Consider the following 27,632-nt stretch of genomic DNA (forward strand, 5'->3'; position numbering starts at 1 on the left):
GGAAATCAATAAATGTTATTCACCACATCAATAGACTTAAAGATAAGAACCATATGATCATCTCGATAGACGCAGAGAAAGCATTCGACAAAGTACAGCATCCCTTTATGTTCAAAACATTAGAAAAACTAGGGATAACAGGAACTTACCTTGACATTGTAAAAGCTATCTATGCTAAGCCTCAGGCTAGCATCATTCTGAATGGACAAAAGTTAAAGGCATTCCCTCTAAAATCTGGAACAAGACAGGGATGCCCTCTATCACCACTTCTATTCAATATAGTTCTCGAAACACTGGCCAGAGCAATTAGACAGATGAAAGAAATTAAAGGCATAAAAATAGGAAAAGAAGAACTTAAATTATCACTATTTGCAGATGACATGATTCTATACCTAGAAGACCCAAAAGGGTCTACAAAGAAACTACTAGAACTAATAAATGAATTCAGCAAAGTGGCAGGATATAAAATCAACACACATAAATCAAAGGCATTTCTGTATATCAGCGACAAAACTTCTGAAACGGAAATAAGGAAAAACACTCCATTCACAATATCCTCAAAAAAAAAAATATTTGGGAATCAACCTAACAAAAGAGGTGAAAGATTTATACAATGAAAACTACAGAACCCTAAAGAGAGAAGTAGAAGAAGATCTTAGAAGATGGAAAAACATACCCTGTTCATGGATAGGCAGAACTAACATTATCAAAATGGCGATATTACCAAAAGTTCTCTATAGGTTTAATGCAATGCCAATCAAAATCCCAATGGAATTTCTTGTAGAAATAGATAAAGCAATCGTGAAATTCATATGGAAAAATAAAAGACCCAGAATAGCAAAAGCAATTCTAAGCAGGAAGTGTGAATCAGGCGGTATAGCGATACCAGATTTCAAACTATATTACAGAGCAATAGTGACAAAAACAGCATGGTACTGGTACCAAAACAGGCGGGTGGACCAATGGTACAGAATAGAGGACACAGAGACTAATCCACAAAGTTACAACTATCTTATATTTGATAAAGGGGCTAAAAGCATGCAATGGAGGAAGGATAGCATCTTCAACAAATGGTGTTGGGAAAACTGGAAATCCATATGCAACAAAATGAAACTGAATCCCTTTCTCTCGCCATGCACAAAAGTTAACTCAAAATGGATCAAGGAGCTTGATATCAAATCAGAGACTCTGCATCTGATAGAAGAAAAAGTTGGCTCTGATCTACATATTGTGGAGTCGGGCTCCAAATTCCTTAATAGGACACCCATAGCACAAGAGTTAATAACAAGAATCAACAAATGGGACTTTCTTAAACTGAAAAGTTTTTTCTCAGCAAGAGAAACAATAAGAGAGGTAAATAGGGAGCCTACATCCTGGGAACAAATTTTTACTCCTCACACTTCAGATAGAGCCCTAATATCCAGAGTATACAAAGAACTCAAAAAATTAGACAATAAGATAACAAATAACCCAATCAACAAATGGGCCAAGGACCTGAACAGACACTTCTCAGAGGAGGATATACAATCAATCAACAAGTACATGAAGAAATGCTCTCCATCTCTAGCAGTCAGAGAAATGCAAATCAAAACCACCCTAAGATACCATCTCACTCCAGTAAGATTGGCAGCCACTATGAAGTCAAACAACAACAAGTGCTGGCGAGGATGTGGAGAAAAGGGTACACTTGTACATTGCTGGTGGGACTGCAAATTGGTGCGGCCAATTTGGAAAGCAGTTTGGAGATTCCTGGGAAAGCTGGGAATGGAACCACCATTTGACCCAGCTATTGCCCTTCTCGGACTATTCCCTGAAGACCTTAAAAGAGCATGCTACAGGGATACTGCCACATCGATGTTCATAGCAGCACAATTCACAATAGCTAGACTGTGGAACCAACCCAGATGCCCTTCAACAGATGAATGGATTAAAAAATGTGGCATCTATACACAATGGAGTACTATGCAGCACTAAAAAATGACAAAATCATAGAATTTGCAGGGAAATGGATGGCACTAGAGCAGATTATGCTTAGTGAAGCTAGCCAATCCCTAAAAAACAAATACCAAATGTCTTCTTTGATATAATGAGAGCAACTATGAACAGAGCAGGGAGGAAGAGCAGGAAGAAAAGATTAACATTAAACGGAGACTTGAGATGGGAGGGAAAGGGAGAGAAAAGGGAAATTGCATGGAAATGAAGGGAGACCCTCATTGCTATACAAAATTACATATAAGAGGTTGTGAGGGGAATGGGAAAATAAACAAGGAGGAAATGAATTACAGTAGATGGGGTAGAGAGAGAAGATGGGAGGGGAGGGGAGGGGGGATAGTAGGGGATAGGAAAGAAAAAAAATAAAAGGTTTTGTAAAATAAAATAAAATAAAATAAATTTCAATTAGGAAAAAAAAAAAAGAATGATTCAATGAGTTTGTGTTTAGACATTCAAGATACCTGCAGGATTGCCTGATGTAGTTTCCAGCAGGAGTCAGAAGGTCACTGAAATGTATTATGATGTATTGGAAGAAAATTATATAGAATATGATGGGGGAACTGTCCATTTAGAACTCATTACCTTGCATTTTCATTACTCCAAGTAGATAATACTCTGTATGCTTCACACTCTTTCTCATGAGAACCCAGAGTCATTCATTTAGGTTGTTGGCTATGAGACAGAGCTTCTATGGATCTAGTTAAGAACCCTCCATACTTACTTTCTTCAGATTTGTAACTTGGCGAATTGCAGCATTTGGCATCTTAGTATGCAGGACTGTTAATCATATATGATAGTCAATTGTCCTTGAAGAAGAGGTTTCCCAGTATAAGAGAAAAATCAAAAATCATTCTGATTACTCATTCTAATAGAAGAACTGTGTTTTATTTAACTTCCTTGAGATTCTTCAACACTTGAGTGTCAGCTGAATTTGCAGGATGATGCTACTTGGTAGTATCTTGTGGGACTGAGCCCTTCAACCTGTGGGATCTGTATGTAGATAATGCCAGAACCAAACTGAATTATAGGATACCCAGTTGGTGGCTGCTGGAAAATTATTTGGTGTGTGGGGAAATAAAAACCCCACTCATCTGTTCATAAAAGTGTTCTGGGTTACATGTGAGAATAGGAAAAACACTTTGGTTTGAAGTCTATGGTGCATCTAAGGTAACTACAGCAACAACAAAAACCAAACTCAATTACTGTCAGATTAACACAACTCCACTTACTAGTGGCCTGAAAGAAGAGATGTACCTATTTCTCAAAATAAATTCTATTTACCTCAGTTCTACTACTTGTTTACATATAATGTCCAGCATTTTAACACATTATGAGACTCATTAAAAAGCAAGAGAAAAAATGACCCATTGTCAGAAGATAAAGGCACTGAGTAGAACTAGAGAAATGTTAGAACTATTCAATAGAGACTTTAAAATAACAATGATTAATAGTTATATTGATAATTGATTAAAATGTATAACTAAGATCTATATTTTATATATGTATATATATGTATATACACACACACAGACACACACACACACACACACACATTTTTTTTTTTTTTTTGGTACTGGGGAGTGAACTCAGAAGTGCTTTACCACTGAGCCATATCCCCATCCCTTTCTATTTCTTTGTATTTTGAGACAGGGTCTCGATAAGTTGCTGAGAGCCTCACTAAATTGCTGAGGCTGGCTTTGAACTTGCAATCCTCCTGCCTCAGCTTCCTGAGCTGCTGAGATTACAGTCATGCACCAACATGCCTAATATTATTTTTATAATACATATAATTGCAATTATAATATATAACAATATAACTTTTAATCCTGTTAATATAAATATTTAAATGTTGCAATAGCTATTAAAATCATTACAAATAAAGAACTTAGTGGAAATAAACATCCATAGTTATGTGTTTTCAGCACAGAGATAGAAACCATAAAGAAAAGCCAACTAGAAATTCTGGATATAAAAATCATGATTATAGGGCTGGGGATATGGCTCAAGCGGTAGTGCGCTCACCTGGCATGCGTGCGGCCTGGGTTCGATCCTCAGCACCACACACCAACAAAGATGTTGTGTCCCCCGAAAACTAAAAAATAAATATTGAAAATTCTCTCTCTCTCTCTCTCTCTCTCTCTCTCTCTCTCTCTCTCTCTCTCTCTCTCCCTCCTCTCTCTCTTTAAAAAAAAAAATCATGATTATAGCGGTGAGGCATTCCTTTGATAGGTTTATTAGTAAACTGGACCCAGCAGAAGAATCAATCAGTGGCTTTGAAATTAGGTCAATTGAAATTATCCATTCCTGAAATCAAAGTGAGGGAAAGAATAACAGCACTTAAGAGCTATGGGGCAATCTTAAATAGTTTAACTTCCATGTAATTAGAATCCCAGAAGAGAAAAGAGAGTGAGATGAAAGGAGTTTGAAAATTACTGATAACTCCAAATTTATGAAAGATAACAAATCAGCTTCAAAAAGCTTTGAAAATTCCAAGCAGGATAAATACAAAAAAAGCACACCAAGGCATATATACAAAAAAAACTGCAAAAATCCAAAGATAAAATATTGAAAATAGCCAGAGAAGTAAGAAACATTACACACAGAAGAACAAAGATAGTAAGGCCAACTAATTTCCCATCAAAAACTACACAGGCCAGAAAACAATAATGACTTTGCTAAAATATTGGGGGGAAAAAGAAGAAAATTCTATACCTAGTAAAAATCTTTCATGAATAAAAGTAAAAAAAAAAAAGTAAGACAAAGATTTTTTTTTTTTTGCAAAAGAACAAAAGAGAGGATGTATTACCAGCAAAATTGCACAAGTAAAGTTGAAGGAATTTTTTTAAGACAATATTTGATTAACAGGTGGAAATGTAGATTTACATAAAGAAATGAAGAGTGCTGAAAATGGTACAAATATGGGAAATATGTTTTTAATCTTATCAAAAGATAACTGGTTGCCTAAAGCAAAAAATAGTATGCATACATTGTGGAAGATATAATATATGCAGACATATGTTATTATTTGGTAATTATAGCATAAAGAATGGGAATTAGGTATAATGTTGTAAGTATATTGTTAAGTGATATAATACATTAAGTATACTAAGGTAAGTTAAAGATTTACATTGTAGGGCTGGGGTTGTGGCAGCAGTTGAGCGCTCGCCTAGTATGTGCGAGGCCCTGAGTTTGATCCTCAGCACCACATAAAAATAAATAAAAAAAGGTATTGTGTGCAACTACAACTAAAAAATAAATTAAATCTCAAAGCATCTACTAAAATATAGTATGTTTTTGCTTATATCATTATTATATCATAATGATACAAGGAATTTTATCATTATATTAATTTTATAATTTATCATTTTAAGTTTTTGTTTACTATATTTTAGTAGAAACAAAGAAATAAAAAACAATCCATAAGAAGGCAGGGAAAGAAAAAAAGATTATCAAGAACAAATTCATGCATATCAAAAATTACATTAAATGCCACTGTTCTAAACTTTTCAATTATAAATCAGAGATTAGATTTTTAAAAAGATCCAGCTCAGGGGCTAGGATTGTGGCGCAGCAGTAGAGCACTCATCTCGCACGCGCAGGACCCTGGGTTCCATTCTCAGCACCATGTAAAAAATAAATGAGTGAAATAAAGGTATTGTGAATAAATATTAAACAACAACAACAACAATAAAAGATCCAGCTCAGTGACATAAGCCTGTAACCCCAGATATTCAGGAAAGTGAAACTGAGGCAAGATCTCTTGAGCCCACTTCTTTAAGGCCGGACTGAATAACACAGTGAGGAGAGAGAGAGAGAGAGAGAGAGAGAGAGGAGAGAGAGAGAGAGAGAGAGAGAGAGAGAGAGAGAAATACAATAATAATTTTTGTATAGGGGCTGAGGATGTGGCTCAAGTGGTAGTGCGCTCGCCTGGCATGCGTGCGGCCCGGGTTCGATCCTCAGCACCACGTACAAACAAAGATGTTGTGTCCGCCAATAACTAAAAAGAAATAAATATTTAAAAAAAATAATAATTTTTGTATAAGAATGTATTTTAGGGCTGGAGTTGTGGTTCAGTGGTAGAGCACCTGCTTAGCATGTGTGAGGCACTGGGTTCCATCCTCAGCACCACATAAAAATAAATAAATAAAATAAAGGTATTGTGTGCATCTCCAACTTAAAAAATTTCAAAAATATATACTTTAATTATAAAGAAAAAAGGAAAAATATATATCATGAACACTTAAAGGAAAGCTGGAGTGACTATATTAATATCAAAATCAATTTCAGAAAACAGAATATTAACAGAGAGGTTCCATGGCAGTCATAAAATAATCTTCTTTTCCTTATGGTTACAAAACAAATATTGGTAAAATAATAACAATAATGCTAGTAGTAGTAAAATTTAATACAAAACTTAACTATGTGTGCTGTACAACTGTATTGTTAATTGAATTGAGAGCCCTTTTTATTCATGTGAAATAGGGACACTGACTGAGGAAAAGGAAAATACTGAATTTTGGAATAGAGACATCCATAGCTGATCTAGGAGATACAATCATGAACTCCTGTGGGAAGCCATTCTGACACGTGATTGGGTGACTCCCGTTAAGGGCCTGAGGCGCTTTGGCTCTGTTGAAGCTTTCCCGACCCTTTCCTGATGAGAGAGCCCATCCATGTGGGGGTGTGCCTGACCACTGACCCCGGGGACCCAATCACTGACCCTGACCTTGGAGTGCAGCCCCCCCTCAACCTTCATTGGATGGAATTCTCCCCTGAATCTCTTGTTCCCCAATAAAGGGCTACTCCCAGGCGTGTTCGTGCTCTCTCTCTCTCTCCTGCTAGCCCTGAGTAATCCTCGCTGCCCTGCTGGGCGGCTAGAGGTGGGAACCAGAGAGGTGAGCCGTCTGGGACCTAGCAATAGAAATAAGGTAACTGGTCTGTGTGTTTTATTTCGATCTCTTCTAACTAACTTTATGCCTAGAACCTCATTAATGAAACCACTGCGCAGGCCGCGTGGTAGAAACTCCTTAGTCACTGTGAGCCCCTCTAGACAATAAAAAGTCTGTCCTCTGGTATTTAAGGAGACTAGCTTTCTTTTCATTGAAAACACTGTAATAATCTCTGCCAGGGAAGTTGCCTTGCAAGGAGAAGCCCATTTTCCTCAAGACATATCCCAACCATCTCCTACTGCTAGAAAATCAAAACTAAAAGTCAGACCTTAAAATGCTCCAGTGAATAAATGCAAAGCCTCACCAGGAAGAAATAGCCTTTATCAAAATAATTTCCCTATTTGCTTATATATTGGCAGAAACCCAGAGAATATGTGTGGGAGTATATTATAAGGAAGTTAAAGCAATAAGGACAGAATACTGGATCGGGCAGAATTTATTGATATGGGTATATTTATCAGCAATTATAATAGATAATGGATTTAATGTGTTAGCCTATACAGCTAGAAGTGTTGCTAACCATTTACTTGATAGGTTCATTGAAACTTGGATTCTACAGTTACCTGTTGCATGAAATTGAAACACCAGAACTCCCCTGGCATAATGTAGAGAAAAATCCAATATGTTGGGGAGATAAACATGTTAGAATGAAATTATCACATATGACCTGCATATCTTCTTTAAGAAGACTCAGATTTACTAAGGCACTGAGAAATACGTTTGCAAGTGGGAGTGCCTGTATCCTGTGTCTGTCTGTCTGTGTCTCTCTTTCTTTACTTCTTTCTCTGGGGATTGAACCTGGGCATCATGTATGCCAGGGCACCCAAACTGAAGGGAAGGACAAGTGTCTTTGAGGAACACTCAGTTGCTACGGCTGTAACCCTAACAGTCTTGCCTCACAGCCACATTAGTTCTCTTGCTCTCTGCTATAAATATAGTCCACAAAGATACTGAACATCTTGACCTTTTAAGCAGCATTACTTTGATCCAGTGATACATTGATGACAGAATGCTAATTGTATCTGAGGAGCAGGAAGTCGTAAGATCTTTAATTGTCTTCATGAGTTATATGCAAACAAGAGAGTGGGAGATAAATTCCATTTCTGGTATCAATTTCCTTTTCAGTCAAGTATCAGTTATTGAATTATTGTTTCAGCTCCAAAACCACTCATTTTTATTCTTCTTTGATGCTGGAGCTGAGACTCTGAAAACCATGTTTTTTTGTTGTTGTTGTTTTTTTTTTGCCTTGCCAGCTGCGTTCTTCTCTACCTCCTGATTGCTTCTTGTAGACTTACCATAGTAATGTTTCTGTATTTTGATAGCAGCATTTCTTTCTGTAGCAATGCCTGAATCCAGCTTGTAGTTTTTCTATCGTTCTTTAGTTTCAATTGACTCAAAGACACCAACATCAGTCAGCCAAGTGCTCTTGTCACAGAAGACTGGGTTCTAGACTCTGGGTTCATGAAGCCCCTCCTCCAAGCTCAAAAGCACCAATACCAGCTGAGGAGTGCCTTCTTCCTAGAGACCTGAGTTTCAGCTCTGTGGAAGCACCTCTAAGTTTTTCCCTTTGCCTTTTTCCCACATCCCTAAAAATAGTAGCAATTGCTACCTCTGTGGTACGGGTTTTTTGTTGTTGTTGTTGTTGTTTGTTTTGTTTTACCTTTTAGTTGCTTAAGAACTTTATAACTAGATAATAATTGTTTGTTAAATTCTCCTTGAAAATAACTTTATCTTTTGTTTTTTCTTTCTTTCTTTTTCCTTTCTTTTCCTTTTCTTTCTTTCTTTCTTTTTTTTTTTTTTTTTTTTGTGAGGCTGGGCATCAATACCCAGGGCCTTTGCATATGTTAGGTAAGCACTGTACCACTGAGCTGCATCCCCAGCCCACTGGTGTATTTTCTATCTCCTGTCTGAACACTGACAGTTATATGGGGTAGGTAAAATTATTAAAATTTAAGAAACATTACAGAAAGGTAGAGGCAACACTTGATAATCACAATCCAGTTACTTTTGGATCTTATATATTTCATCTGTGATATACTAATTTATACTCATAACAAAGCTCAAGTCATTTCAAATGTAAGGGATTAGATTTTCAAAGATAGGACCATGATTTTTATTATTTTTCTTCTTCTTTTCCCACTGCTTTCTCCCTTATATCCCCCACCCTCTTTGAATAAACTTAGCTATGTAAACTGTAGTCATACTTCATTCTGCTTGTGATGAATGAGTTACATATATACTGCAAGATGGTTATCCATACTAGGAGTAGCTTGGAAAAACTGGAGTGCTTAGTACTTCTAAGTAAGTCACTCTTGGCCAGAAGCAATATGATCTTCCCAGAGAGCACCCTCAGGTGAGATGCCTGCTCTAGTATGGCCTAGGATTCCACTGGTCGCAAGCACAGTAGATCTATGGGACTGTGGCTCAGTGGTAGAGTGCTTGCCACATATAAATAAATTCGATTCTCAACACCACATATAAATAAATAAAATGAAGGTCCATTGACAACTAAACAATATTAAAGAAAAAGAAGTGAGTTGCTGTGCATATTGATGCTCATCATAAACACTGAGCTTTAGAGGTACTGGAGGAGTACAAGTTCCAGTTAACCAAGGAGCAGGACTTAGCCTCAGTTGTGGCCAAGAAAGTGGGAAGCCTCAGGGGCCACCTGACAAATACTCATAGATGGATCCAACTCCCTATTTCTCTTCATATATATTGAATTTTCCCTGTTTATGTCTCATGTCCCCTTTTAGGTATGTCCAAGTTAGCTGCAGAATTATTGCTCTAGTAACAAGGTTATATTCTGCAAATTAGAGATTTTTCACTATTTTGCAATGTATACTTGATATATAAAGTTTGAGTGGATTCTAAATCCAGTCACATTATAAGAGATTATGTTTGCCGATGGGAAAATTTACTTGCAAATATAGAATTGTGGCAAAAACTGTTTAATTTTTTTTTTATCAGCTACATGTATGAACTGTTTTCATCAACAATGATTACCAAGAATTTGAAGAGACTTGTTCAGGAACTGTATGCAGTGATTTTAGTCATAAAACCCTATATAAAAGTGTTGAATTAACAGAAGGAATTTCAGGTTTTTCATAAAAATTTTTAGAAGATTTAATTTATAGCTTATACAAATTCAATATTTAATATCCTTAATACACTAATTTTATTTTCTCATTAAAAGTATATGATTGGGGCTGGGATTGTGGCTCAGCGGTAGAGTGCTTGCCTAGCATGTGTGGGACCCTGGGTTCAATCCTCAGCACCAATAAAAATAAAATAAAGATATTGTGTCCAACTACAACTAAAAAAATATATTTAAAAAAATGATTTATTAAAAAAAGTATGATATAAGTCGGGTGTGGTGGTGCATGCCTGTAATCCCAGCAGCTCAGGAGGCTGAGGAAAGAGAATCATGAGTTCAAAGCCTGTCTCAGCAAAAGCTGTCTCTAAATAAAATACAAAATAGAGCTGGAATGTGGCTCAGCGGTTGAGTGCCCCTGAGTTCAATCGCCAGTACCCCAAACACACACCAAATATATATATATATATATATATATATATATATATATATATATATGATATAGGGCTGGGGCTGTAGCTCAGTGGCAGTGTGCTTGTCTAGCATGTGTGAGGCACTGGGTTCAATCCTTCTTACCACATAAAAATAGACAAAATGAAGGCATGCTGTCTATAAACACCTACCAAAAAAATGTTTTTTAAAGTATATGATATAAAGAAAACATTTTCTTTTTTACCAAGCCCCATATAGTTGTCTCCAAATCCCCTTTAATTTATCCCAGTGTGCTGTACAAATATTATTTCTGTGGATGTCATGATATGAATAAAAGGTTGACAACTATTGTTTTAACCTGTAAATGGATTCTTACCCTGAGCTTCCTCAATGTATTTTGTGAGTATATGAAATATGCAAGAACATTTTTCTGGAAAAAAGGTCAATAGTTTTCATTAGATTCTCAAAGCTTAAGAATCAGATGATCTGAGGCATTTCAAGTAATCCTCAAAGAAGTAATGATACAAGGGTTAAATGGACTCCAGAGATACAACAAGCCCTCCAGTACCATGGTATAAAGAGTAAAGTTGCTATAGATAGAAAAGGACTTTGGTTTCTTTGGCTCCATCTTTGGGGAATTCTGTTTTGGTCTCTCTTTTCTTAAATTTAACTAGCATAGTAAGAGGTTCCTAGGATCTTTAATAGTAGCTACCACCTCTTAGAGCACCAGAATACCAAGCAAGAATCAGGGTGAAGCCCAGGGAAAAGTAAGTATAAATGGCACAGCAAGAATAGATTTCAAATGTTCAGATGTGATATAGCATAGTTCAGAAAGTGGCTATATTGGAATCTATAGCCAAAATCCAAAAGCCAATATCATAAAAAGTACATTTGCCCAGACTGTCTCCTCTGTGTTTCTATAGAAGTTTGTACACATTTAGACTTCTCCTATATATGTATATATTTCTCCGGGGGTGACTAGCAGAGTGACTGAAGCCAGTAAATTATACTGCAATTATTTTTTACTTGTTTTCTCCTGCTCACAGGTTATCAGACTCTGACAGGTAGATAAACATTTATTTTTATCTTAAAGCAGTATCTAGTATATAACACACACTTATATTTCTTAATAATAAATTAATAAACATGCACCAATAATTTTTAAATCTTAGTTTCCTTTGATGGTAATATACTAGGAAGAGATATATCCCTTGCAAATTATTAAGCTAACTTCCTGATACAAACTTAATGTGAATTTGGGTATCTTATAATCTAATTTTGACCGGAATCTCATCGTCTTAGATATGTTGAACAAAAATGTTCTATAGTTACCTACAGATGAGACATGTCTTGACCACTAATCTGTTAAAAAAGGTATGAATCATGTCTTTTTGTTCTTTTTATTCCTTTTTTTTTTTTTTTTTTTTTTAATATTTATTTTTTAGTTCTCGGCGGACACAACATCTTTGTTGGTATGTGGTGCTGAGGATCGAACCCGGGCCGCATGCATGCGAGGCGAGCGCACTACCGCTTGAGCCACATCCCCAGCCCTCTTTTTATTCCTTTTTTGCTTGAAGCTATTTTCTGCACATAGGGTACATTCAACAAAAGCTGACTGAACTTGGAACAAACTATAGCAAACAGAAAGTTAATTGCATGTAGGGCTTTGCAGTTTAAACTTTACTATACATTATCTTACTTGATCATAAGAATCTTATGAGTTATGGTTCCATCTTGGAGATGAAGAAGCTAAAGCTCAAAAAGTTCAAGTAATTTACCTAAGGATATACAAAGCTGGAACTGGAAATTAGGTCTCCTGACTTCTATGGTAGTGCTCTTTCTCACTCTTAAGATTAATGGAATGAAGCTTCTCACCTTCCAGATGGATTCATCACCACTTGCTCTCACCCCTACCCTGTGTTGAGGATCAAATTCAGGCCTTGCTAGGCAAGTGCTTCACCATTGAGCTAAATCCCCAGTCCCAGATGAATTTTTCTTTCTTTCTTTTCTTTTTTTTTTTTTTCAGTACTGGAGATTGAACCCAGGGCACTAAATCACCGAGGACATTCCCAGCCCTTTTTATTTTTTATTTCCACACAGAATCTCACTAAATTGCCCAGTGTGGCCTTGAACTTGTGATTTTCCTGCCTCAGCCTTCTGAATTGCTGGGATTCCAGGTATGTACCACCACACCCAGTCCCAGTTGAATTTTTTTAAAAAAATTTTTAATTGTAGTTGGACACAATACCTTTATTTATTTTTATGTGGTTCTGATGATCAAACTCAGGGCCTCGCACATGCTAGGCAAGCGCTCCACAGCTGAGCCACAACCCCAGCCCCAGTTGAATTTCTTAAGAAAGTGTTAGTACACATAAGTAGATAATCAGTATTGCCATTCCTAAATCAGTAAAAGAATCAAGATACATTACTAAGACCTATTGCTTTGAGTAATCCTTTTTCTAGAATAATACTTTAGTTTATAACCACATATCTCATTTACATGAGATCATTTAGCTTTCAACTGTATTTCTTGGCTCTGTACAATAGCTTCCTGTTTGGTCTCAAAAGCAGTAGTTCAAAGTTCTTACTTCTGAACCTTGCCTTTTCTTTTCCTGTTTACTACCTCGCTCCAGGAAAAACAGATTGTTTAATCTGTGAACCATACATCTTTGTTTAATTTTGTCTCGCAGGCACTCTTGATCACCACCAGGGGGCAAAAGCCTACCAGCTGGCTTCCCTGCAATACAGCCCATATAGGACTGTGCAGTACAGGGACCCTCAGTGTCTGATTCGTGATGGAACCTCCCTGCTAATTATTTCAACCACAGGGCCCCAGGGAGAGAACAAAGGCTCAGCACAGAGGGCTCTTGTGGCACTTAACTGTACAGCAACCAGAAAGAGCTCATGACAGCCCTGTGAGTTTAAAAGGAGCAGAGATCCAAGAGCGTTTGAGGGACAAACAGGAGGAGGTGGGCTTTAATAACTGCAAACTCCTGAGTGTGTGTGTTTTCAACAGTTTTGATATGTATGGGGGTGTTTACCAGCTCATCCACTCAAATAGAGAAAAAGCTTTGTCAACTCTGTTTCTCAGTGTAAATAACCAGTGGTATTTGCCTTGTGTGATTTCTTTTTAATCTTGATTTTCCATTACATTCTTTGCTTAGGTTCATTCCTTTGAGATTTTTTTTATTCGACATTGTCACTCATTTGACCATTAAAACAATGAAATACTGAGACGAAGATGAAAGTTCAACGAGCAAATCCTGTTTAATTGGCAGAATTTCTTCACAGCAGGATGTAAATGGGAAGTAAATAGCAGGTTGGACCTTTACAACTCTGTGAGCCCAGCTTTCTCGGCCTCCAGGCTCACTCACAGCTTCTTCCACCTTAGGAATAAATGACTTAATAGAAAATCGAAGAAGCATGAGGGTACCATGAAGTTTTCCTGGGTTTACAAAAGAAAATCTGTCTTACAAAAAGTCTCATTATTTAAAAAAAAAATGGACAGAAGGGTGGGAAAGCTCAGATTCCCCCGTGCCCCAAAATCCGGGTGAAAGGGGGTAAACTGGTCTCATGGGCTCGCCCAGCCTCATCCACACCCAGTGAAAGCATCTAAAATCCCGCGGAGTCCTTTCCCACCTGAAAACGCGCTTGGCCTCTGGATTTTCGCCTCGGTTTCTTTTCTCGCAGGTTGGTTAGGCTGTGCGCCCCACCTCATAAAATGGTCGTCTCTTAGGAGTGAGGACTCCGGCGGCCCCCGCCTGGAGACCCCTCAATGGGCTGGTTTCCGTCGGCCCCTTCCGCCTACCCCACCCTATTGCACCCCACTCCCCCTCCACTCTGCAGCACCCCGCGCGGTCCGGGCGGCTACGAAGGAAACCCGCGAGGGGGCGGCGGCCCGGGGCGCACGCACCCGGCCTGCTTCCGGCAACTCAAGGGTTACGACAAGGCGGCGGCGCGCGCCGAGGGGAGAGGCGGTTGCTGACAGGTGGCGCCTGCGCACTGGGAGTGCTCATTGTGCCCCGCAGCTGCCGAACCGCCCGCCCGCCCGCCAGCCGCCCGTTCGGCGCGTCAGTCTGCGAGAGTACGGTGGTGGGTACGGAGCGTGCGGCCGTTCTCGCGGCCTCCTCTTCCTCTCCGTTCTCCTCACTCCTACCCCGCACCTCTTTCCCTCACCCCGGCTCCGTCACCTTCCCGCCCCCCACACTCAGGACAAGAATGCCCTGTCCGGAACAACCCAGCAGCGCCTAGATGGCTTTGGTCACGGTCCAGCGGTCGCCTACCCCCAGCACCACCTCCAGCCCTTGCGCCTCGGTGAGTCCCTCCCGGCGGTCACTCCGCTTGCTTCTGTCACTGCGGCTCCGCTTTGCCTCAGCGGGTCCCGCCGAACGCCACTGCGCACGCGCCGCGCCTCTTCCCAGGCCTTGGCACTCCGCTGCCGCGAACCCCCCACGCCATCGTCTTAAAGACAAGCAGCTGGAACTACAAGACATTGATTTTTTTTTTCCCCCGCATCAACCTGAGCGCCCTGCCCCTCACAGTCCTCTCCCTGAAATCCCCCCTTGGCATGCCTTCCTATAGCTTGAGCACTTCCTTTCGGGAATGAGTCATTCTTGCTTTTCACCCTCCCCCTTCTTTACCTCTGTTGCTCTGCTGCAGGGAGGGGACCTGGGGAACTCCTGCGTTGCCCCTTACCCACATCCATATGCTCTTACCCATACCATTTCAGGGACCCGTTCAGTATTTGCACACTGCACACCCTTTTTGGGACTCTCTGGGATGTGTGCATTCCCTCTAGTCACTTGCCTTTTTTCTTGTACTCTGTACTATTCAGGCTTCATTGGACTGCTGAACGATAGTTACTCGTTGGTTTTTTTCCTTCCGCTAAAAGGTGGCAGTGCTTTCCTCTGCTTGGACTTCTTACCTTTCTTCAGTGAGGTCTTGAAGCATCTGACGCTGCTTGATGGCCAGTGCCAATTCATTTCCATCTTACAGACATTTATGCCTTACACTCATTGCTGATGATCGTTCTTGTTCTTGGTCGTGTTTGAGAGGCTTATTACTTAAGATGCCTATGCCAATAAAGCATTCTTCCAGAAGGAAGATACTCAGTAACCAGCCTTTTCGTGCTGGGCCCGTCTTTGCCTTCCCTCCTTGCTCCACCCCCAGTCCTTTACAACTATACTCTTAGGCTTAATTTTTGGAAAATATTTATTAAAAAATAAATATTGCACTGGTGGGCAAAATAGACTTTAAACAAACCAACATCTACATGCTTTAGGGAGAAATAGACTGAATGAAAATATGAACAGAAAAACTATCTTGAACTTCCTATAGAATTGTAATGGTGGATTTAGTAGTATCAAGTTGCAAAGAGGTACTCAGTAAACAATGTGTAAAAAAAAAATTGGGTTAATGTGTGAGGTTTGATAGCTTGAAAATATGTTGGTTTGTGATTTCAATATAGTTTCCTGAATTTCAAAATTTTGTTGTGTATAGTGGTGGTTTCTTGTTTTCTGAGTTTTCTTCTGCATTTTGTAGGATTAAATTGACAATTCTGTCTTAATTCCCAGAGTTATTGTATTTCAGAGGTTAACTTATCTTGTGTTGCTCCAGAGACTAGAACTAGGATCCTTGGGTAGAAGTTCAGGGAGGCAGATTTTCAGTGATTATAAGAAACAATTTTTGCAACAATTTCAAATACTGCCTTGCAAAATAGTGAGTGCTCATTTCTGGAAGTAGTCAAGCAAAGGCAAGAGGACCTTTTGCCTAGCAAATTTCTGCAGTGGGAGGCTTTTAAGTCTCTTCCAAGCCTTTAAGATTATGTGATTTGGGAATAATTGTATTTCGAAGCTGGTAAAACATTTTAGGGTCCTCTAAAGACAGATAACATAAAGATAAAAATTTGGTGAATTTTTTTAAATTTTATTTTTAAAAATATTTTTTAGTTGTAGATGGACACAATACCTTTATTTTATTTATTTATTTTTATTTATTTTTATGTGATGCTGAGGATTGAACCCAGTGCCTCATATGTGCTAGGCAAGTGCTCTACCCCTGAGCTACAAACCCATCCCTGGTGTAACTTATTTTTATGTGTAGTACCTAAGTGTACATTTTGGAAATTCATTCACATACCATCAGACCATCTTAATTCACTCAACTAGTAAACTTTTTTTTTTTTTTTGTACCAGGTGCTTAACCAATGAGTCATATACTTTTTATTTTATTTTGAGACAGGGTCTCCCTAAATTGTTGAGGTCCTCACTAAATTGCTGAGGCTGGCCTTGAACTTGCAATCCTCTTGCCTCAGGCTCTTGAGTTTCGTTGGCATTACAGGCCCAATCCACTATGTTCAGCTATTCGTAAACTCTTTATTTAGTTTGTGGTTACCAAACCTAATTTTTGGCTGGGGAAGCAATTGAGGGTTAATAGATGCATACAAGTAAACTCACAAATATTATAGTAACTTTATTTGGGGGGGGGTATTGTTGAAAACAGTTTCTGCCGTACTAATATCTTCATTGTTATTATCAGATAATATCAGTTTTCTTGAGGTGAATGATGAATATGAAATAAGGGCATATCTACTTGATATGACTTTATTAGTCAAACTGGGTTACTTTAGAATCTTGAGGTATGCTAATAGTCACTTTTGACACAGGTAATTATATTGATCATGTGGTAAACTCAGTTGTTAAAACTAAATGACTGATACTTCTATATCTAGTAGCCTGGTTTTTCAGTTGTTTATTCAATGTGCAAAGGAATCCTGGCACTGGTGTGGATGAGTAACAATCAGCATTGTTAGCATGACTGATAAGCCAGTTATCTTTCCCTTTAAATTGTCTTCCTATTTGACTTCATCCAGAGCTGTGTTCAGCTGAGTTGTCTCGTGGTGCTTGTGCTCCAGTATTTAACTGCTCTCTAACCTGTATATATTTTGCTGTTGTATCTGCTGTTGCATGAATAGGTTGGGTTGTTTTAAAGGAGAGAGAGTGCAAAAGAAATCCAGAGAAGCATAATAGGAGATTTAATTTTGTAAGGCTGGAAATTTAATTTTTTAAATTAATTACTTTAAGCATTCTTTGATACTTTTTTACTGTAGATTATGGGGCATTTTAATATTGTCATCTTGGGCTGGGGATGTGGCTCAAGCGGTAGCGCACTCGCCTGGCATGCGTGCGGCCCGGGTTCGATCCTCAGCACCACATACCAACAAAGATGTTGTGTCCGCCGAGAACTAAAAAATAAATATTAAAAATTCTCTCTCTCTCTCTCTCTCTCTCTTTCTCTCCCTCCCTCCCTCCCCTCTCTCACTCTCTCTTTAAAAAAATAATATTGTCATCTTGTCAGTATTCTTTCACTAGGTACTAAACATACTATTGATCACCTACTAGGTGAGAATGACCATTATACTATTAAGATATAACGTTTAGGGCTGGGGCTATAGCTCAGGGGCAGAGCGCTTGCCTAGCATGCATGAGGCACTGGGTTTGATCTTTAGCACCACATAAAAATAAACAAATAAAATAAAGGCATTTTGTTCATCTACAACTTTTTTAAAAAATTAAAAAAGGATGTAGCATTTACCTGTCCATCAGGATCTTAAAAGTCAAGAAAGAAAGAACAAGGCGTAGAAAAGGAGAGTGAGGAGCATGATATCAAATATGCATGAAGAACCAGTTCATACTTCTCAAAAGTATCATCTGAATTCAGATTAAGATAAGTTCACTGAAGTCAGTAGTAATAAGTGTAATGATATTTAACATTTCTCAGGTTCTCATCTATGCCAGACATCGTGCTAAGTGCTTTATGTATGTGGATTAACTCATTTACTCCTCACAATATGCCTAAGGAAAGTTGCTCTTATCCCCGTCTTATAGATGAAGAAACTGAGACAACAAGATAATAAGGGATGTGCCTTGAATCATTCAGTCAATGATTGAAGTTGTAATTCAAACCTAAGTTGTAATTCTAACTTTAGAATCTTCCATCTTTTCCTCTTTAGTGATCAGGGTGTATATCATAGTAAAGTGGCTCTCAAACTGGTTCTTGAAGGATAGGTCTTCAAGACCTATTCTATAGGATTTCTATAGGCCAAGATAGAAGCTGGGAAAAGAGTATCATAGATATATCTCAAGACTTTTAGAGACAGAATAGTACAAAGTGTATCTAAAGGAATTAATCAGATCAATTTCAGGAAGGATTTCTTTGGAAAAATAGTAAGAGATAAAGGTGAAGAGCTAAGGCTGGGAAGCTTAGGTGTTTGAACTTGATGGAGTCCTTAGAAATTTTGAGCATATATTACAGTTGTATTTTAAGAGAATTGATCTAGGAGCTATGAACCAGAGGGATATTAGGAAGAGAGCTCATGAGTGAAATTAGTTAGAGGCTGTTGTAGCCCAGGCAATAATATAGGCCTGAACTGGAATTTTGTAGTAGTATAATGGAAAGAAAAGGACAGATACCAGTGATTATGGGAAAGACTCAAAGGAGTTATGGACTGATTGAATATAGGGGTGGGGGAATCAGAGATGCCAACTGTTGGGATTTATTGTTCTTCCTAGAAAGTAGATGTTTCCTAATTAATAGAAGCAATTTAAGAATTCTGTGGGTGGGGGTAGTGGTGGTGTATAGCTTATGGTAAGAGTGTGTGCATAGCGTATGAGCAGCCCTGGGTTCAGTCCCCAAGAACACCACCAACAAATTCTCTCCCTCTATTCTTTTTTTTAAATATCATTGTTTATTAATTTTTTTTATGTGGTGCTGAGGATCTAATCAGTACCTCACACATTCGAGGCAAGCGCTCTGCCACTGAGCTACGGCCCCAGCCCTCTCCCTCTGTTCTTTCTGGTATGAATTTTATTTTGGTAATTTGTTTTTGACTTTTACAAATTTTTTTATTTTTTATATTTTATTTTTAATTGACATATAATTTTGCATATTTATGGGTATAGTGTGATAATTTGGAACACATATACAATGAGTAATGATCAAATCAGGATAATTGGCATATATATTACCTCAGAAATTTATTACTTCTTTGTGTTGGGAACATTCAAAATCCTCTCTGCTAGCTATTTTGAAATATACAATGAATTATTGTCAGCCATAATTATCCTATTGTGTTATAGAATATTAAAAGATATTCCTCATATCCATCTGCACCCCTGTTCCTAATAACCATCATATCCCAATTCCCCTTTCCCAGATTCTGGTAATCACTCTTCTTTCAACTTGCAGGAGATCCACTTTTTAGTTTCCTTTATATAAGTGAGAACATGACATCTTTGTCTTTCTGTGCTTAACTTATTTTATTTAACATAATGTCTTCAGTTTCATCCTGTTGCTGCAAATGATAGAATTTTATTCTTTTTTTAGCTGAATAATGTTCAATTGTGTATATATAACATATTCTTTATTCCTTCATTTATTAACAAACACCTAGGTGGATTCTATATCTTGGCTATTGTGAATAGTGTTGCAATAAATGTTTGTGCAGATGTTTCTTCAATATACTGATTTCATTTCCATTAGATATACACCTAGTAGTGGGATTGCTGGATCACATGACAGATCAGTTGTAGTTTTTTGAAGAACCTCCTTGCTGGTTTTCCATCATGGCTTCACTACTTTACATTCCCACCAACTGTATATGAGAATTCCCCTTTCTTCACATCCTTGCCAGTAAAAAAAAATATTTTTTTAATGACAAAAATTGTGTGTGCGTGTATGATGTACCATACATCTCAAGTATATATACATTTTAGAATAATTAAGTGAAGCTAATGAACATATCCATCACACATATTTATCTTTTTTTGGTGATGAGAACATTTAAATTCTATTTTAGTAATTTTCAAGTGTACAAAACATTATTAATACCTATACACACCATGCTATGTAATGTATCTCTAGAACTTATTTCTCATAACTTAAACTTCAACTTTTTGGCTAACATTTCCCCCAGTCCTCCAATCTGGTATGAATTTTATAAATTGATTCTTGTATTAATCCAAAATCACATCAACAATATAATACTATAATAATCTTTTACTTTTGAGTAGTGCCTTATACTTCACAGAATGGTGTGTGTGTGTGTGTGTGTGTGTGTGTGTGAGATTTAATTCTAGAGCAGCCTTACAATGGACAGGTACCAAGTTTAAAAAATACTGAAGATTATAAAACTGTTTGTGTAAGAACCTGCACTAGAATAAGTTTTTTGGTTCCTGGGCATTCTCTTTCCATGTTGTGATAAGACAAACAGCATATGCAATTTCTGATCCTGAGTCTAGTCTGCCAATTGAGTAAAGGAACAAGACGAGATAACAATCAAGAACTCACACTGTTTGTAGTTCATTTATATTGCGACATTAACAGCCTAGAGCAGAATCATCTAAGTCTTTACAAGTAATTTTTAGGCAATACCCTTATTTGGAACCTACTAACTGTGAATTTATATAGAATTCTTGTAAATTTGGATATTTAGTTTCATTACTCTTATAAGATCAACAGCAAATTAGGAATGAAAGATTATATGTACTGCAAAAGGCAGGCTCCTATAATGTTGGGAAATAATAATTGATGTTTTGACAGCAAGGGAGGAAGAAAAACCATGGCTGGTATAAGGAAAAAAATTGTAATTCTTTGCTACTTAATGTAGGGACAGATGTCTCTCTAGGCCTGGTAGTTCTGAATATCATAAGAAGGCTTATATATTGTTTGATTTAAGCAATCAGGATTGAGTGTAGAATATTTTTAAATAGATGCCCATCTAAGTTTCAGCAGTTTTGGTATTTGGGGTACATGCTTCACCTGGTTCCAATGGTGGATGCCTGTATTCCCAGCTATTGGAGAAGTTGAAGCAGGAGGATAGAGAGTTTGAGGCTAGCCTGGGCAACCGAGGCAAGTAAGTCTGTATCTCAGAAAAAAAAAAGGCATATTCCAATTAGTTGGTAAATTCATTTGCACATATATCTTATTTCCTGATGACAAGATATTATCGAGTTATATATAATCAGATTGGCCACATTTCTCTCCCTAACCAGAGAAAATAAAACTAAAGGAAACATGAAATTGATTTCCATGAAGTGTAGAATACTCCAAAGTGATGCTTTTGGGTTTTTTTAAAACATCGCTTAAGAAACTTGCATAAACTCAAGGAATAACACAAGACCATTGTAGGAAATTTGGGAATACAGAAGAGAGATATTTAAAAAAAGTTTCATTATATTTTATAAAGATGAAATGCTGCTGTATGTATAATTTCATATTTTTTTGAAATTAAACATTGGTATATATCATAGATACTTGCCCCTGTCATTTAAATGGCTGCATTGAGTAGTTATTTTATGATTTATTCTAACCACTCTGTTATTGGTGGGAATCTAGCTATTTTCCCGTTCTTTTTTCTATTACAAATTATGTTGCAGTGAACATCATTGGGCATAAATATATATGTATTAGGGGTAATAATGAGTGTAATGCATTCCACTATTGTTGTGTATTTAAAAAAAACTATAATTTAAAATAAATATATATATTGGTGCTGGGGACTGAACCCAGGGCCTTATGCATACAAGGCAAGCACTCGAACAACTGAGCTATGAGCTATATCCCCAGTCCAAGGCATAAATATTTGACTGCAGTTTGGAACATTTATTACGATTTCAAGAAATGCAATTACTGGACCACTTAGTATAAACAATTTTAAGACTTCTGTTATGTATTTATGCCTTCTGAAAAGGTTATTCCAATTAACCTTTATTCCAACCAACATAGTGTAAAAATGCTCATTTCTCCTGACCTTATTATTACTGAATATTCTCATTTCACTTTTAGTCATTATTAATTTTTGAGAATAGTTTTGTGTTTTATTATTAGGTAGATTGATATTTTTCAGATATTTGTGGGCATTTATGTTAACTTTTAAAAATGGTAAATTTATTGAGGTATAATTTACAAACTTTAAAATATATCTGTTTAATAAATGTACAATTCAGTGATTTTTAGTAAACTTAGTTATGCAGCTTTTATTTCAACCCTGTATTTCCTTTTTGTGAGCTATTTGTTCATTAAAAAAATTTATAACCTCTTGCTATGTTATGAATATTAATTTTTACATTTATTACAATTTTCTTCTTAATTCAATTTTTGTTACTCTTAGGATAAAGTTTCCAATAAAAGTTTTGGTAGTGAGACCTTGAATGAGCTAACCTTGCTTACTTACCTCTTCAGCCTTGTCTTTTCCCAAGTCCCTGCATTGCACACTGCTCACAGTTAAGCTGACATGCCATGCTCCCTTTGGTTTCTAGGCTTTTGCACATGCTGTTCCCTTTACCTGGAACACTTGTCCTTCATCTCTTTACCTAACTAATTCCTACTCATCCTTCAGGTCTCAGCTTAAATGTCACTTCTTCTGGGAAGCTTCCCTGACTCCATCCCCAGACCATGGTAGGTGCTCCTTCTATGTGCACCATAGCACCCTATACTACCCATGGTGGCTCTTTTATCTCTTTGTTGTACTTGATGGTTGATTGCTTATCTCTTCAGCTAAACTTTAAGTCAAGGATTGGGTCTGTCTGCATATGTTTGTATCCTGAAGGCTCAAAAGTAGTCAAAGGATGGGCCAATGAGTATTGTCATATTTAGCAATGTTTTCTTTCTTTTTTTTTACTATTTATTTTTTTAGTTGTAATTGGACACAATACCTTTATTTAATTTATTTATTTTTATGTGGTACTGGGAAATGAACCCAGGGCCTTGCACATGCTAGGGGAGCGCTCTACCACTGAACCACAACCCTAGCCCATTTAGCAATGTTTTCTATTTTCACTGTTTTTAAGCATAGAGAAACATCCCAGATGCCCCAAAAATGTGACCACTTTTAAGACTTTTGATACATGCTGCTGTCCTCTAGAAAGGTTGAATCATTCTTTCTTTACAACCAGTATATAAAAATATTTCACTGTACCCTTTTAAGCCCTAAATATCCTCCTCCTCATCTATTTTCTTTATCATAATAATAGTTATTATTTATTAGACACATTGTATATTAGAAATCGTGCTGAGAGTTTTTTCATATGCTAGGCAAGTACTCTACTACCAAGTAACCTCCTAATCCCCTTAACCAACTATAGTACATTCATTGTTATTAATTTCTACATCACTCCTGTGGGGTATGTATTGTTATTATCTCTCTCACTCTCTCATTCTCTTCTGTCTCTCTCTCTTTGTGCTAGAGATTGAACCCAGGGCCTTATACATTTTAAGCACATGCTGTACTAGTGAGCTACATCTCCAGCCCTATTATGTCTATTTTATAAGGAGAATCAAGGCTCAGAGAAGTAAATGAATTGAATAAGGTTATAGGTGTGGAATCTGACTTAAGAATGCCTTCTTTTAACTACTAGAATTTTATTGTTGTTTTAATATATATATATATATATATATATATATTTTTTTTTTTTTTTAAATTAGAGGTTAACCATTTGTTTTTTTCAAACATTTCCTATTAGACAGGGAAGGAGGCACATGCCTGTAGTCCCAGCTACTGAGACAAGAAGATTACTTGAGTCTACAAGTTCAAGACAAGGCTGGGAAACAAAAAAGACCCTGTGTCAAAACAAAAGTTTATTATTGTATATTTTATATTCCTTGCTTTGATAATTGTCCTTATGTTTTGCCCAGGTTTCTCTATAGGTGCATATTTTTTTCCATATTGATTTCTAAGTAGTCCTGGTATACTAAAAATATTAACTTTTTGCTGTTATGTTGGAAATTATTTTTCTCTTGCTTTAATCATCTGAAATTAATTTGATTGCATTACATTTATTTTAACAACATAGTTCATTTTATGAAGTGATCACTCATTTTTTTCTTACTGATGTGTAACTCTACCTCTGAAATAGTAAATTTGGTAACAAGCTGTGGTATGTTCCATTGAAGTTCTATTGCTAGTCTCACAGGGATTTAGTTAATTTAGCATGTATTTCTTACTACTTATTAAATTGCATGGATGGAAATTGAACTTAAACTAGCTTAAATTTTAAAATTTGAATGAGTGCCTGGGATGTCCAAAGGAAGAATGCGTCTTTGGCATTCAAAAGGTATCTTTAGGTCTCTGATCTTTTCTTTCTGGCTTTATGTGGGTAGGAGAGTCTAGATTATGATGAGTCTGAAATGACACTGTGCAGCACTGCCTTTTTATGTAGCACCATTAAATGTTACCCCTGGTTCCAGAAGCTTATAACTTTACTTTTTTTTTTTCATTAAGTACCTGCTGTCATGTTGGCTACAACACTGTCTGGCATCTTATAGACTTTCTTGTATTCCTATATTTTATTCGTTCATTCAAAAAACCTAGTTGTTGGGCTGGGGATGTGGCTCAAGCAGTAGTGCATTCGCCTGGCATGCGCGGGGCACTGGGTTCGATCCTCAGCACCACATAAAAATAAAAAAAAGATGTTGTGTCCACCGAAGACTAAAAAATAAATATTAAAAAATTAAAAAAACCTAGCTGTTACAGGAAAATTATTTCTGACAGAAAAAAAAATGATTGTTGATAAGACCCTTTATCTACCTGAAATATTGTAGAGACAAGGTGCACCTGGAAGAGACAGTAAGAATCTTATTCATCAGCAAATATTTAATGAGTGTTATTAGATGCAGGTAATTTCATCAGTTTTCTTTTGGTTCTCAGCTCTAAATTCTTTTCAAATACTTTCACAAACTGCCCTGCATTTTCTTGTTCATCTGAGTAACATAGCTGCTGATCACAGTGCCCCTCATTTTCTTGTTTGTCAAGGGAAGTTCTAGTGAAATGCTCTTGGCTCTGAAATGTAGTGAAAGATCCCATGATTCCCTAGATTTCCTGAAGGATAGGGAGAAATATTTAATTTATTGAATGGGAAAGAATATGCTTAGAAATATGCTAGGGAGAGGTAGGACTATGTTCTAGTCCATGTTTTTATGGAGCTTGTTGGATTCAGTTTTTTAAAAAAAAGTTACTTGATGCTTTTTTGCATTCTTCATCATAGTTTAGTTTGAGGCTATTTATTTATTTATGCTACTACTGGGGATCCAGCAGCCAGTTAGTCCCTGGCCTCAAGAAATTTAGAGTGGAAGTGAAAAGATTGACATTAAACAAGTATTAAATTTCAGTGTAGTTACCACAGATAGATAAGCCTTGAAGAAGAAAGAGAAGATCAGTAAGAACTTCTGATTGGGCCTTCAAGAGTGAGGGGATTTATCAGCAGAGGATTAGGGGTGAGTAGCAGGAGGGAGGGAAGCATTCTTAAATATAAACTGAAGGCCCAGGACTAAAAATGACATCATATAGACTGAAAATCACAAGCAGTATAGTGCTAATGTCACGTAAAATATAGAAAATGGGGCGGAGAAGTAAAAATAATTTCATCTGACTTTTAATATTGTAGCTTTACTTTCACCTTGAATACAGAGTATATATGTTCTTTTGGTTTATCTTTAAAGAGGCTTTGTTAAAATTTGTGAAATCTTAAAGTATAACTTTTAGTAATAGTTATCACATTTTAAGTGTTTGCTGTACAGTATACACTGGATTTAAATAGGCATCACATCTATTTGAAAGAGTACTACATTATTATTGTTCCCATTTTACAGATGAAGAAAAACTGGTTCTCAGGGAGATGTCTAGATGAACAGTGTAATTCAGGTAAGAGTGGCAGAGCTGGGGTTTAAACTTTGGTTGCCACAGTCAGAGAGCAACTATTAGACTAAACTAACTTCTCTGTTTTAGAATTAGTGTCTGAGTTTATGTGTGGTTTGATTCCATTTTTTTAATAATTTAGCTCATGTTTGCCCTGTTACAGTTTGAATCACTGCAAGTTTGTTGTTTTGCTGCTGGTTCTTTGCTACTTGAGAAATTCAGTTCAGCATAATATCTTCTCAGATATTGTGGGATGTGATAGGCCATCATTATTGTTGCTTAGAACTTAAAAGTCAGTGGAGAAAACAGCTATAAACTAAGCCTGTGTAATCAAAAACCTAGTATGCTGAGTACAGTAGGAGAGGCACAAACCAAATGTGTAAATGGGAAGACTTTAGTTCTGAGAGGATAACAGAGGAGGAGTATGGAACAGACTAACTAGAAAAGATGGAATTGCAAAATATCTTCATAACTAGGAAAATTAAAGATTATTTAAAAAAAATTTTAGATATTAATCCCTTTCATTTCCATTCACAATTATAAGCCATTTTTTTCCCCCACAGGATGATTTTGTTGTCTAAGACATGGTAGGTACCAAAACTTCTGTCTTTGGAAATTCTGTTAGTATTTATTACCTTGCTCCTCACCTGTATTTTCTCTCATTTGTAAAGCTTCTCCCACTTAAAGAAAATGAAACCACCACCACCACCACCACCACCACTACTTCTTTTTTACTGCTGCAGCGAGATAGGGGAATATAAGAAACTACATTTAAGATAAAGGAAGCCATCTCCCTTGCAACTTGATGACTGGAACAATGATTATCCTACTATTCTCAGACACTTATAGAAACTTCAATAATTTAGGAGAGTCCTTTCTTCATGATTAATATATTGCATTATCTCAGGCAAGAATTAAACTACATATCAGCATCTTATAACTATTATCTTAATCTATAAGGAAGTCCATTGATTCTTTTTTTCATTCTAATTTGTTATATATGACAGCAGAATGCATTTCAATTCATATTACACATATAGAGCCCAATTTTTCATATCTCTGGTTGTACACAAAGTAGAGTCACACCATTTGTGCCTTCATACAGGTACTGAGGGTAATGATGTTCATCTCATTCCACTGTCTTTTCTACCCCAATACTCATTTTCCCTTTTGCCCTATCTAGAGTTCATCTAATCCTTCCACGCCCCCACCACCATATTATGAATAAGCATCCTTAAATCAGAGAAAACATTCGGCATATGGTTTTTTGGGATTGGCTAACTTCACTTAGCATTATATTCTCCAAATCCATCCATTTACCTGCACATGTCATGATTTTATTATCTCTTAATACTGAGTAATATTCCATTGTGTGTGTGTGTGTGAGTGTATATATATATGGCACATTTTCTTTATTCATCTACCAAAGGGCATCTAGGCTGGGGTTTCAGAAGGTGATCATGACTTAGAATAA

The 27,632-nt window shown here is 36.9% G+C and overlaps 2 protein-coding genes across 5 annotated transcripts in view; one reads left to right on the forward strand and one right to left on the reverse strand.

The window, feature by feature from the left end:
- The window catches only part of EFCAB5 (EF-hand calcium binding domain 5), a gene marked incomplete at both ends in the record, with an annotated part of 153,456 nt that extends 150,701 nt beyond the window's left edge, over positions 1-2,755 (reverse strand). The window contains one exon of the mRNA XM_081269962.1: positions 2,714-2,755. Coding sequence (XP_081126088.1) covers positions 2,714-2,755 — 42 coding nt within the window. The remainder of the gene's footprint in view (positions 1-2,713) is intronic.
- An 11,626-nt stretch (positions 2,756-14,381) lies between these two features.
- The window catches only part of SSH2 (slingshot protein phosphatase 2), a 255,428-nt gene continuing 242,177 nt past the window's right edge, over positions 14,382-27,632 (forward strand). Inside the window, exons 1-2 of one of the 4 annotated variants that reach the window (XM_081272260.1) lie at positions 14,386-14,781; positions 26,113-26,164. In XM_081272260.1, coding sequence (XP_081128386.1) covers positions 26,147-26,164 — 18 coding nt within the window. In that variant the 5' untranslated portion in view covers positions 14,386-14,781; positions 26,113-26,146. Of the gene's footprint in view, positions 14,782-22,864; positions 22,924-26,112; positions 26,165-27,632 lie in introns of all 4 variants that reach the window. The other 3 variants (XM_081272261.1, XM_081272257.1, XM_081272259.1) reach the window with 3 other exon arrangements.

Source organism: Spermophilus citellus, assembly GCF_964194105.1.
Source record: "Spermophilus citellus genome assembly, chromosome: 17".
NCBI lineage: Eukaryota > Metazoa > Chordata > Mammalia > Rodentia > Sciuridae > Spermophilus > Spermophilus citellus.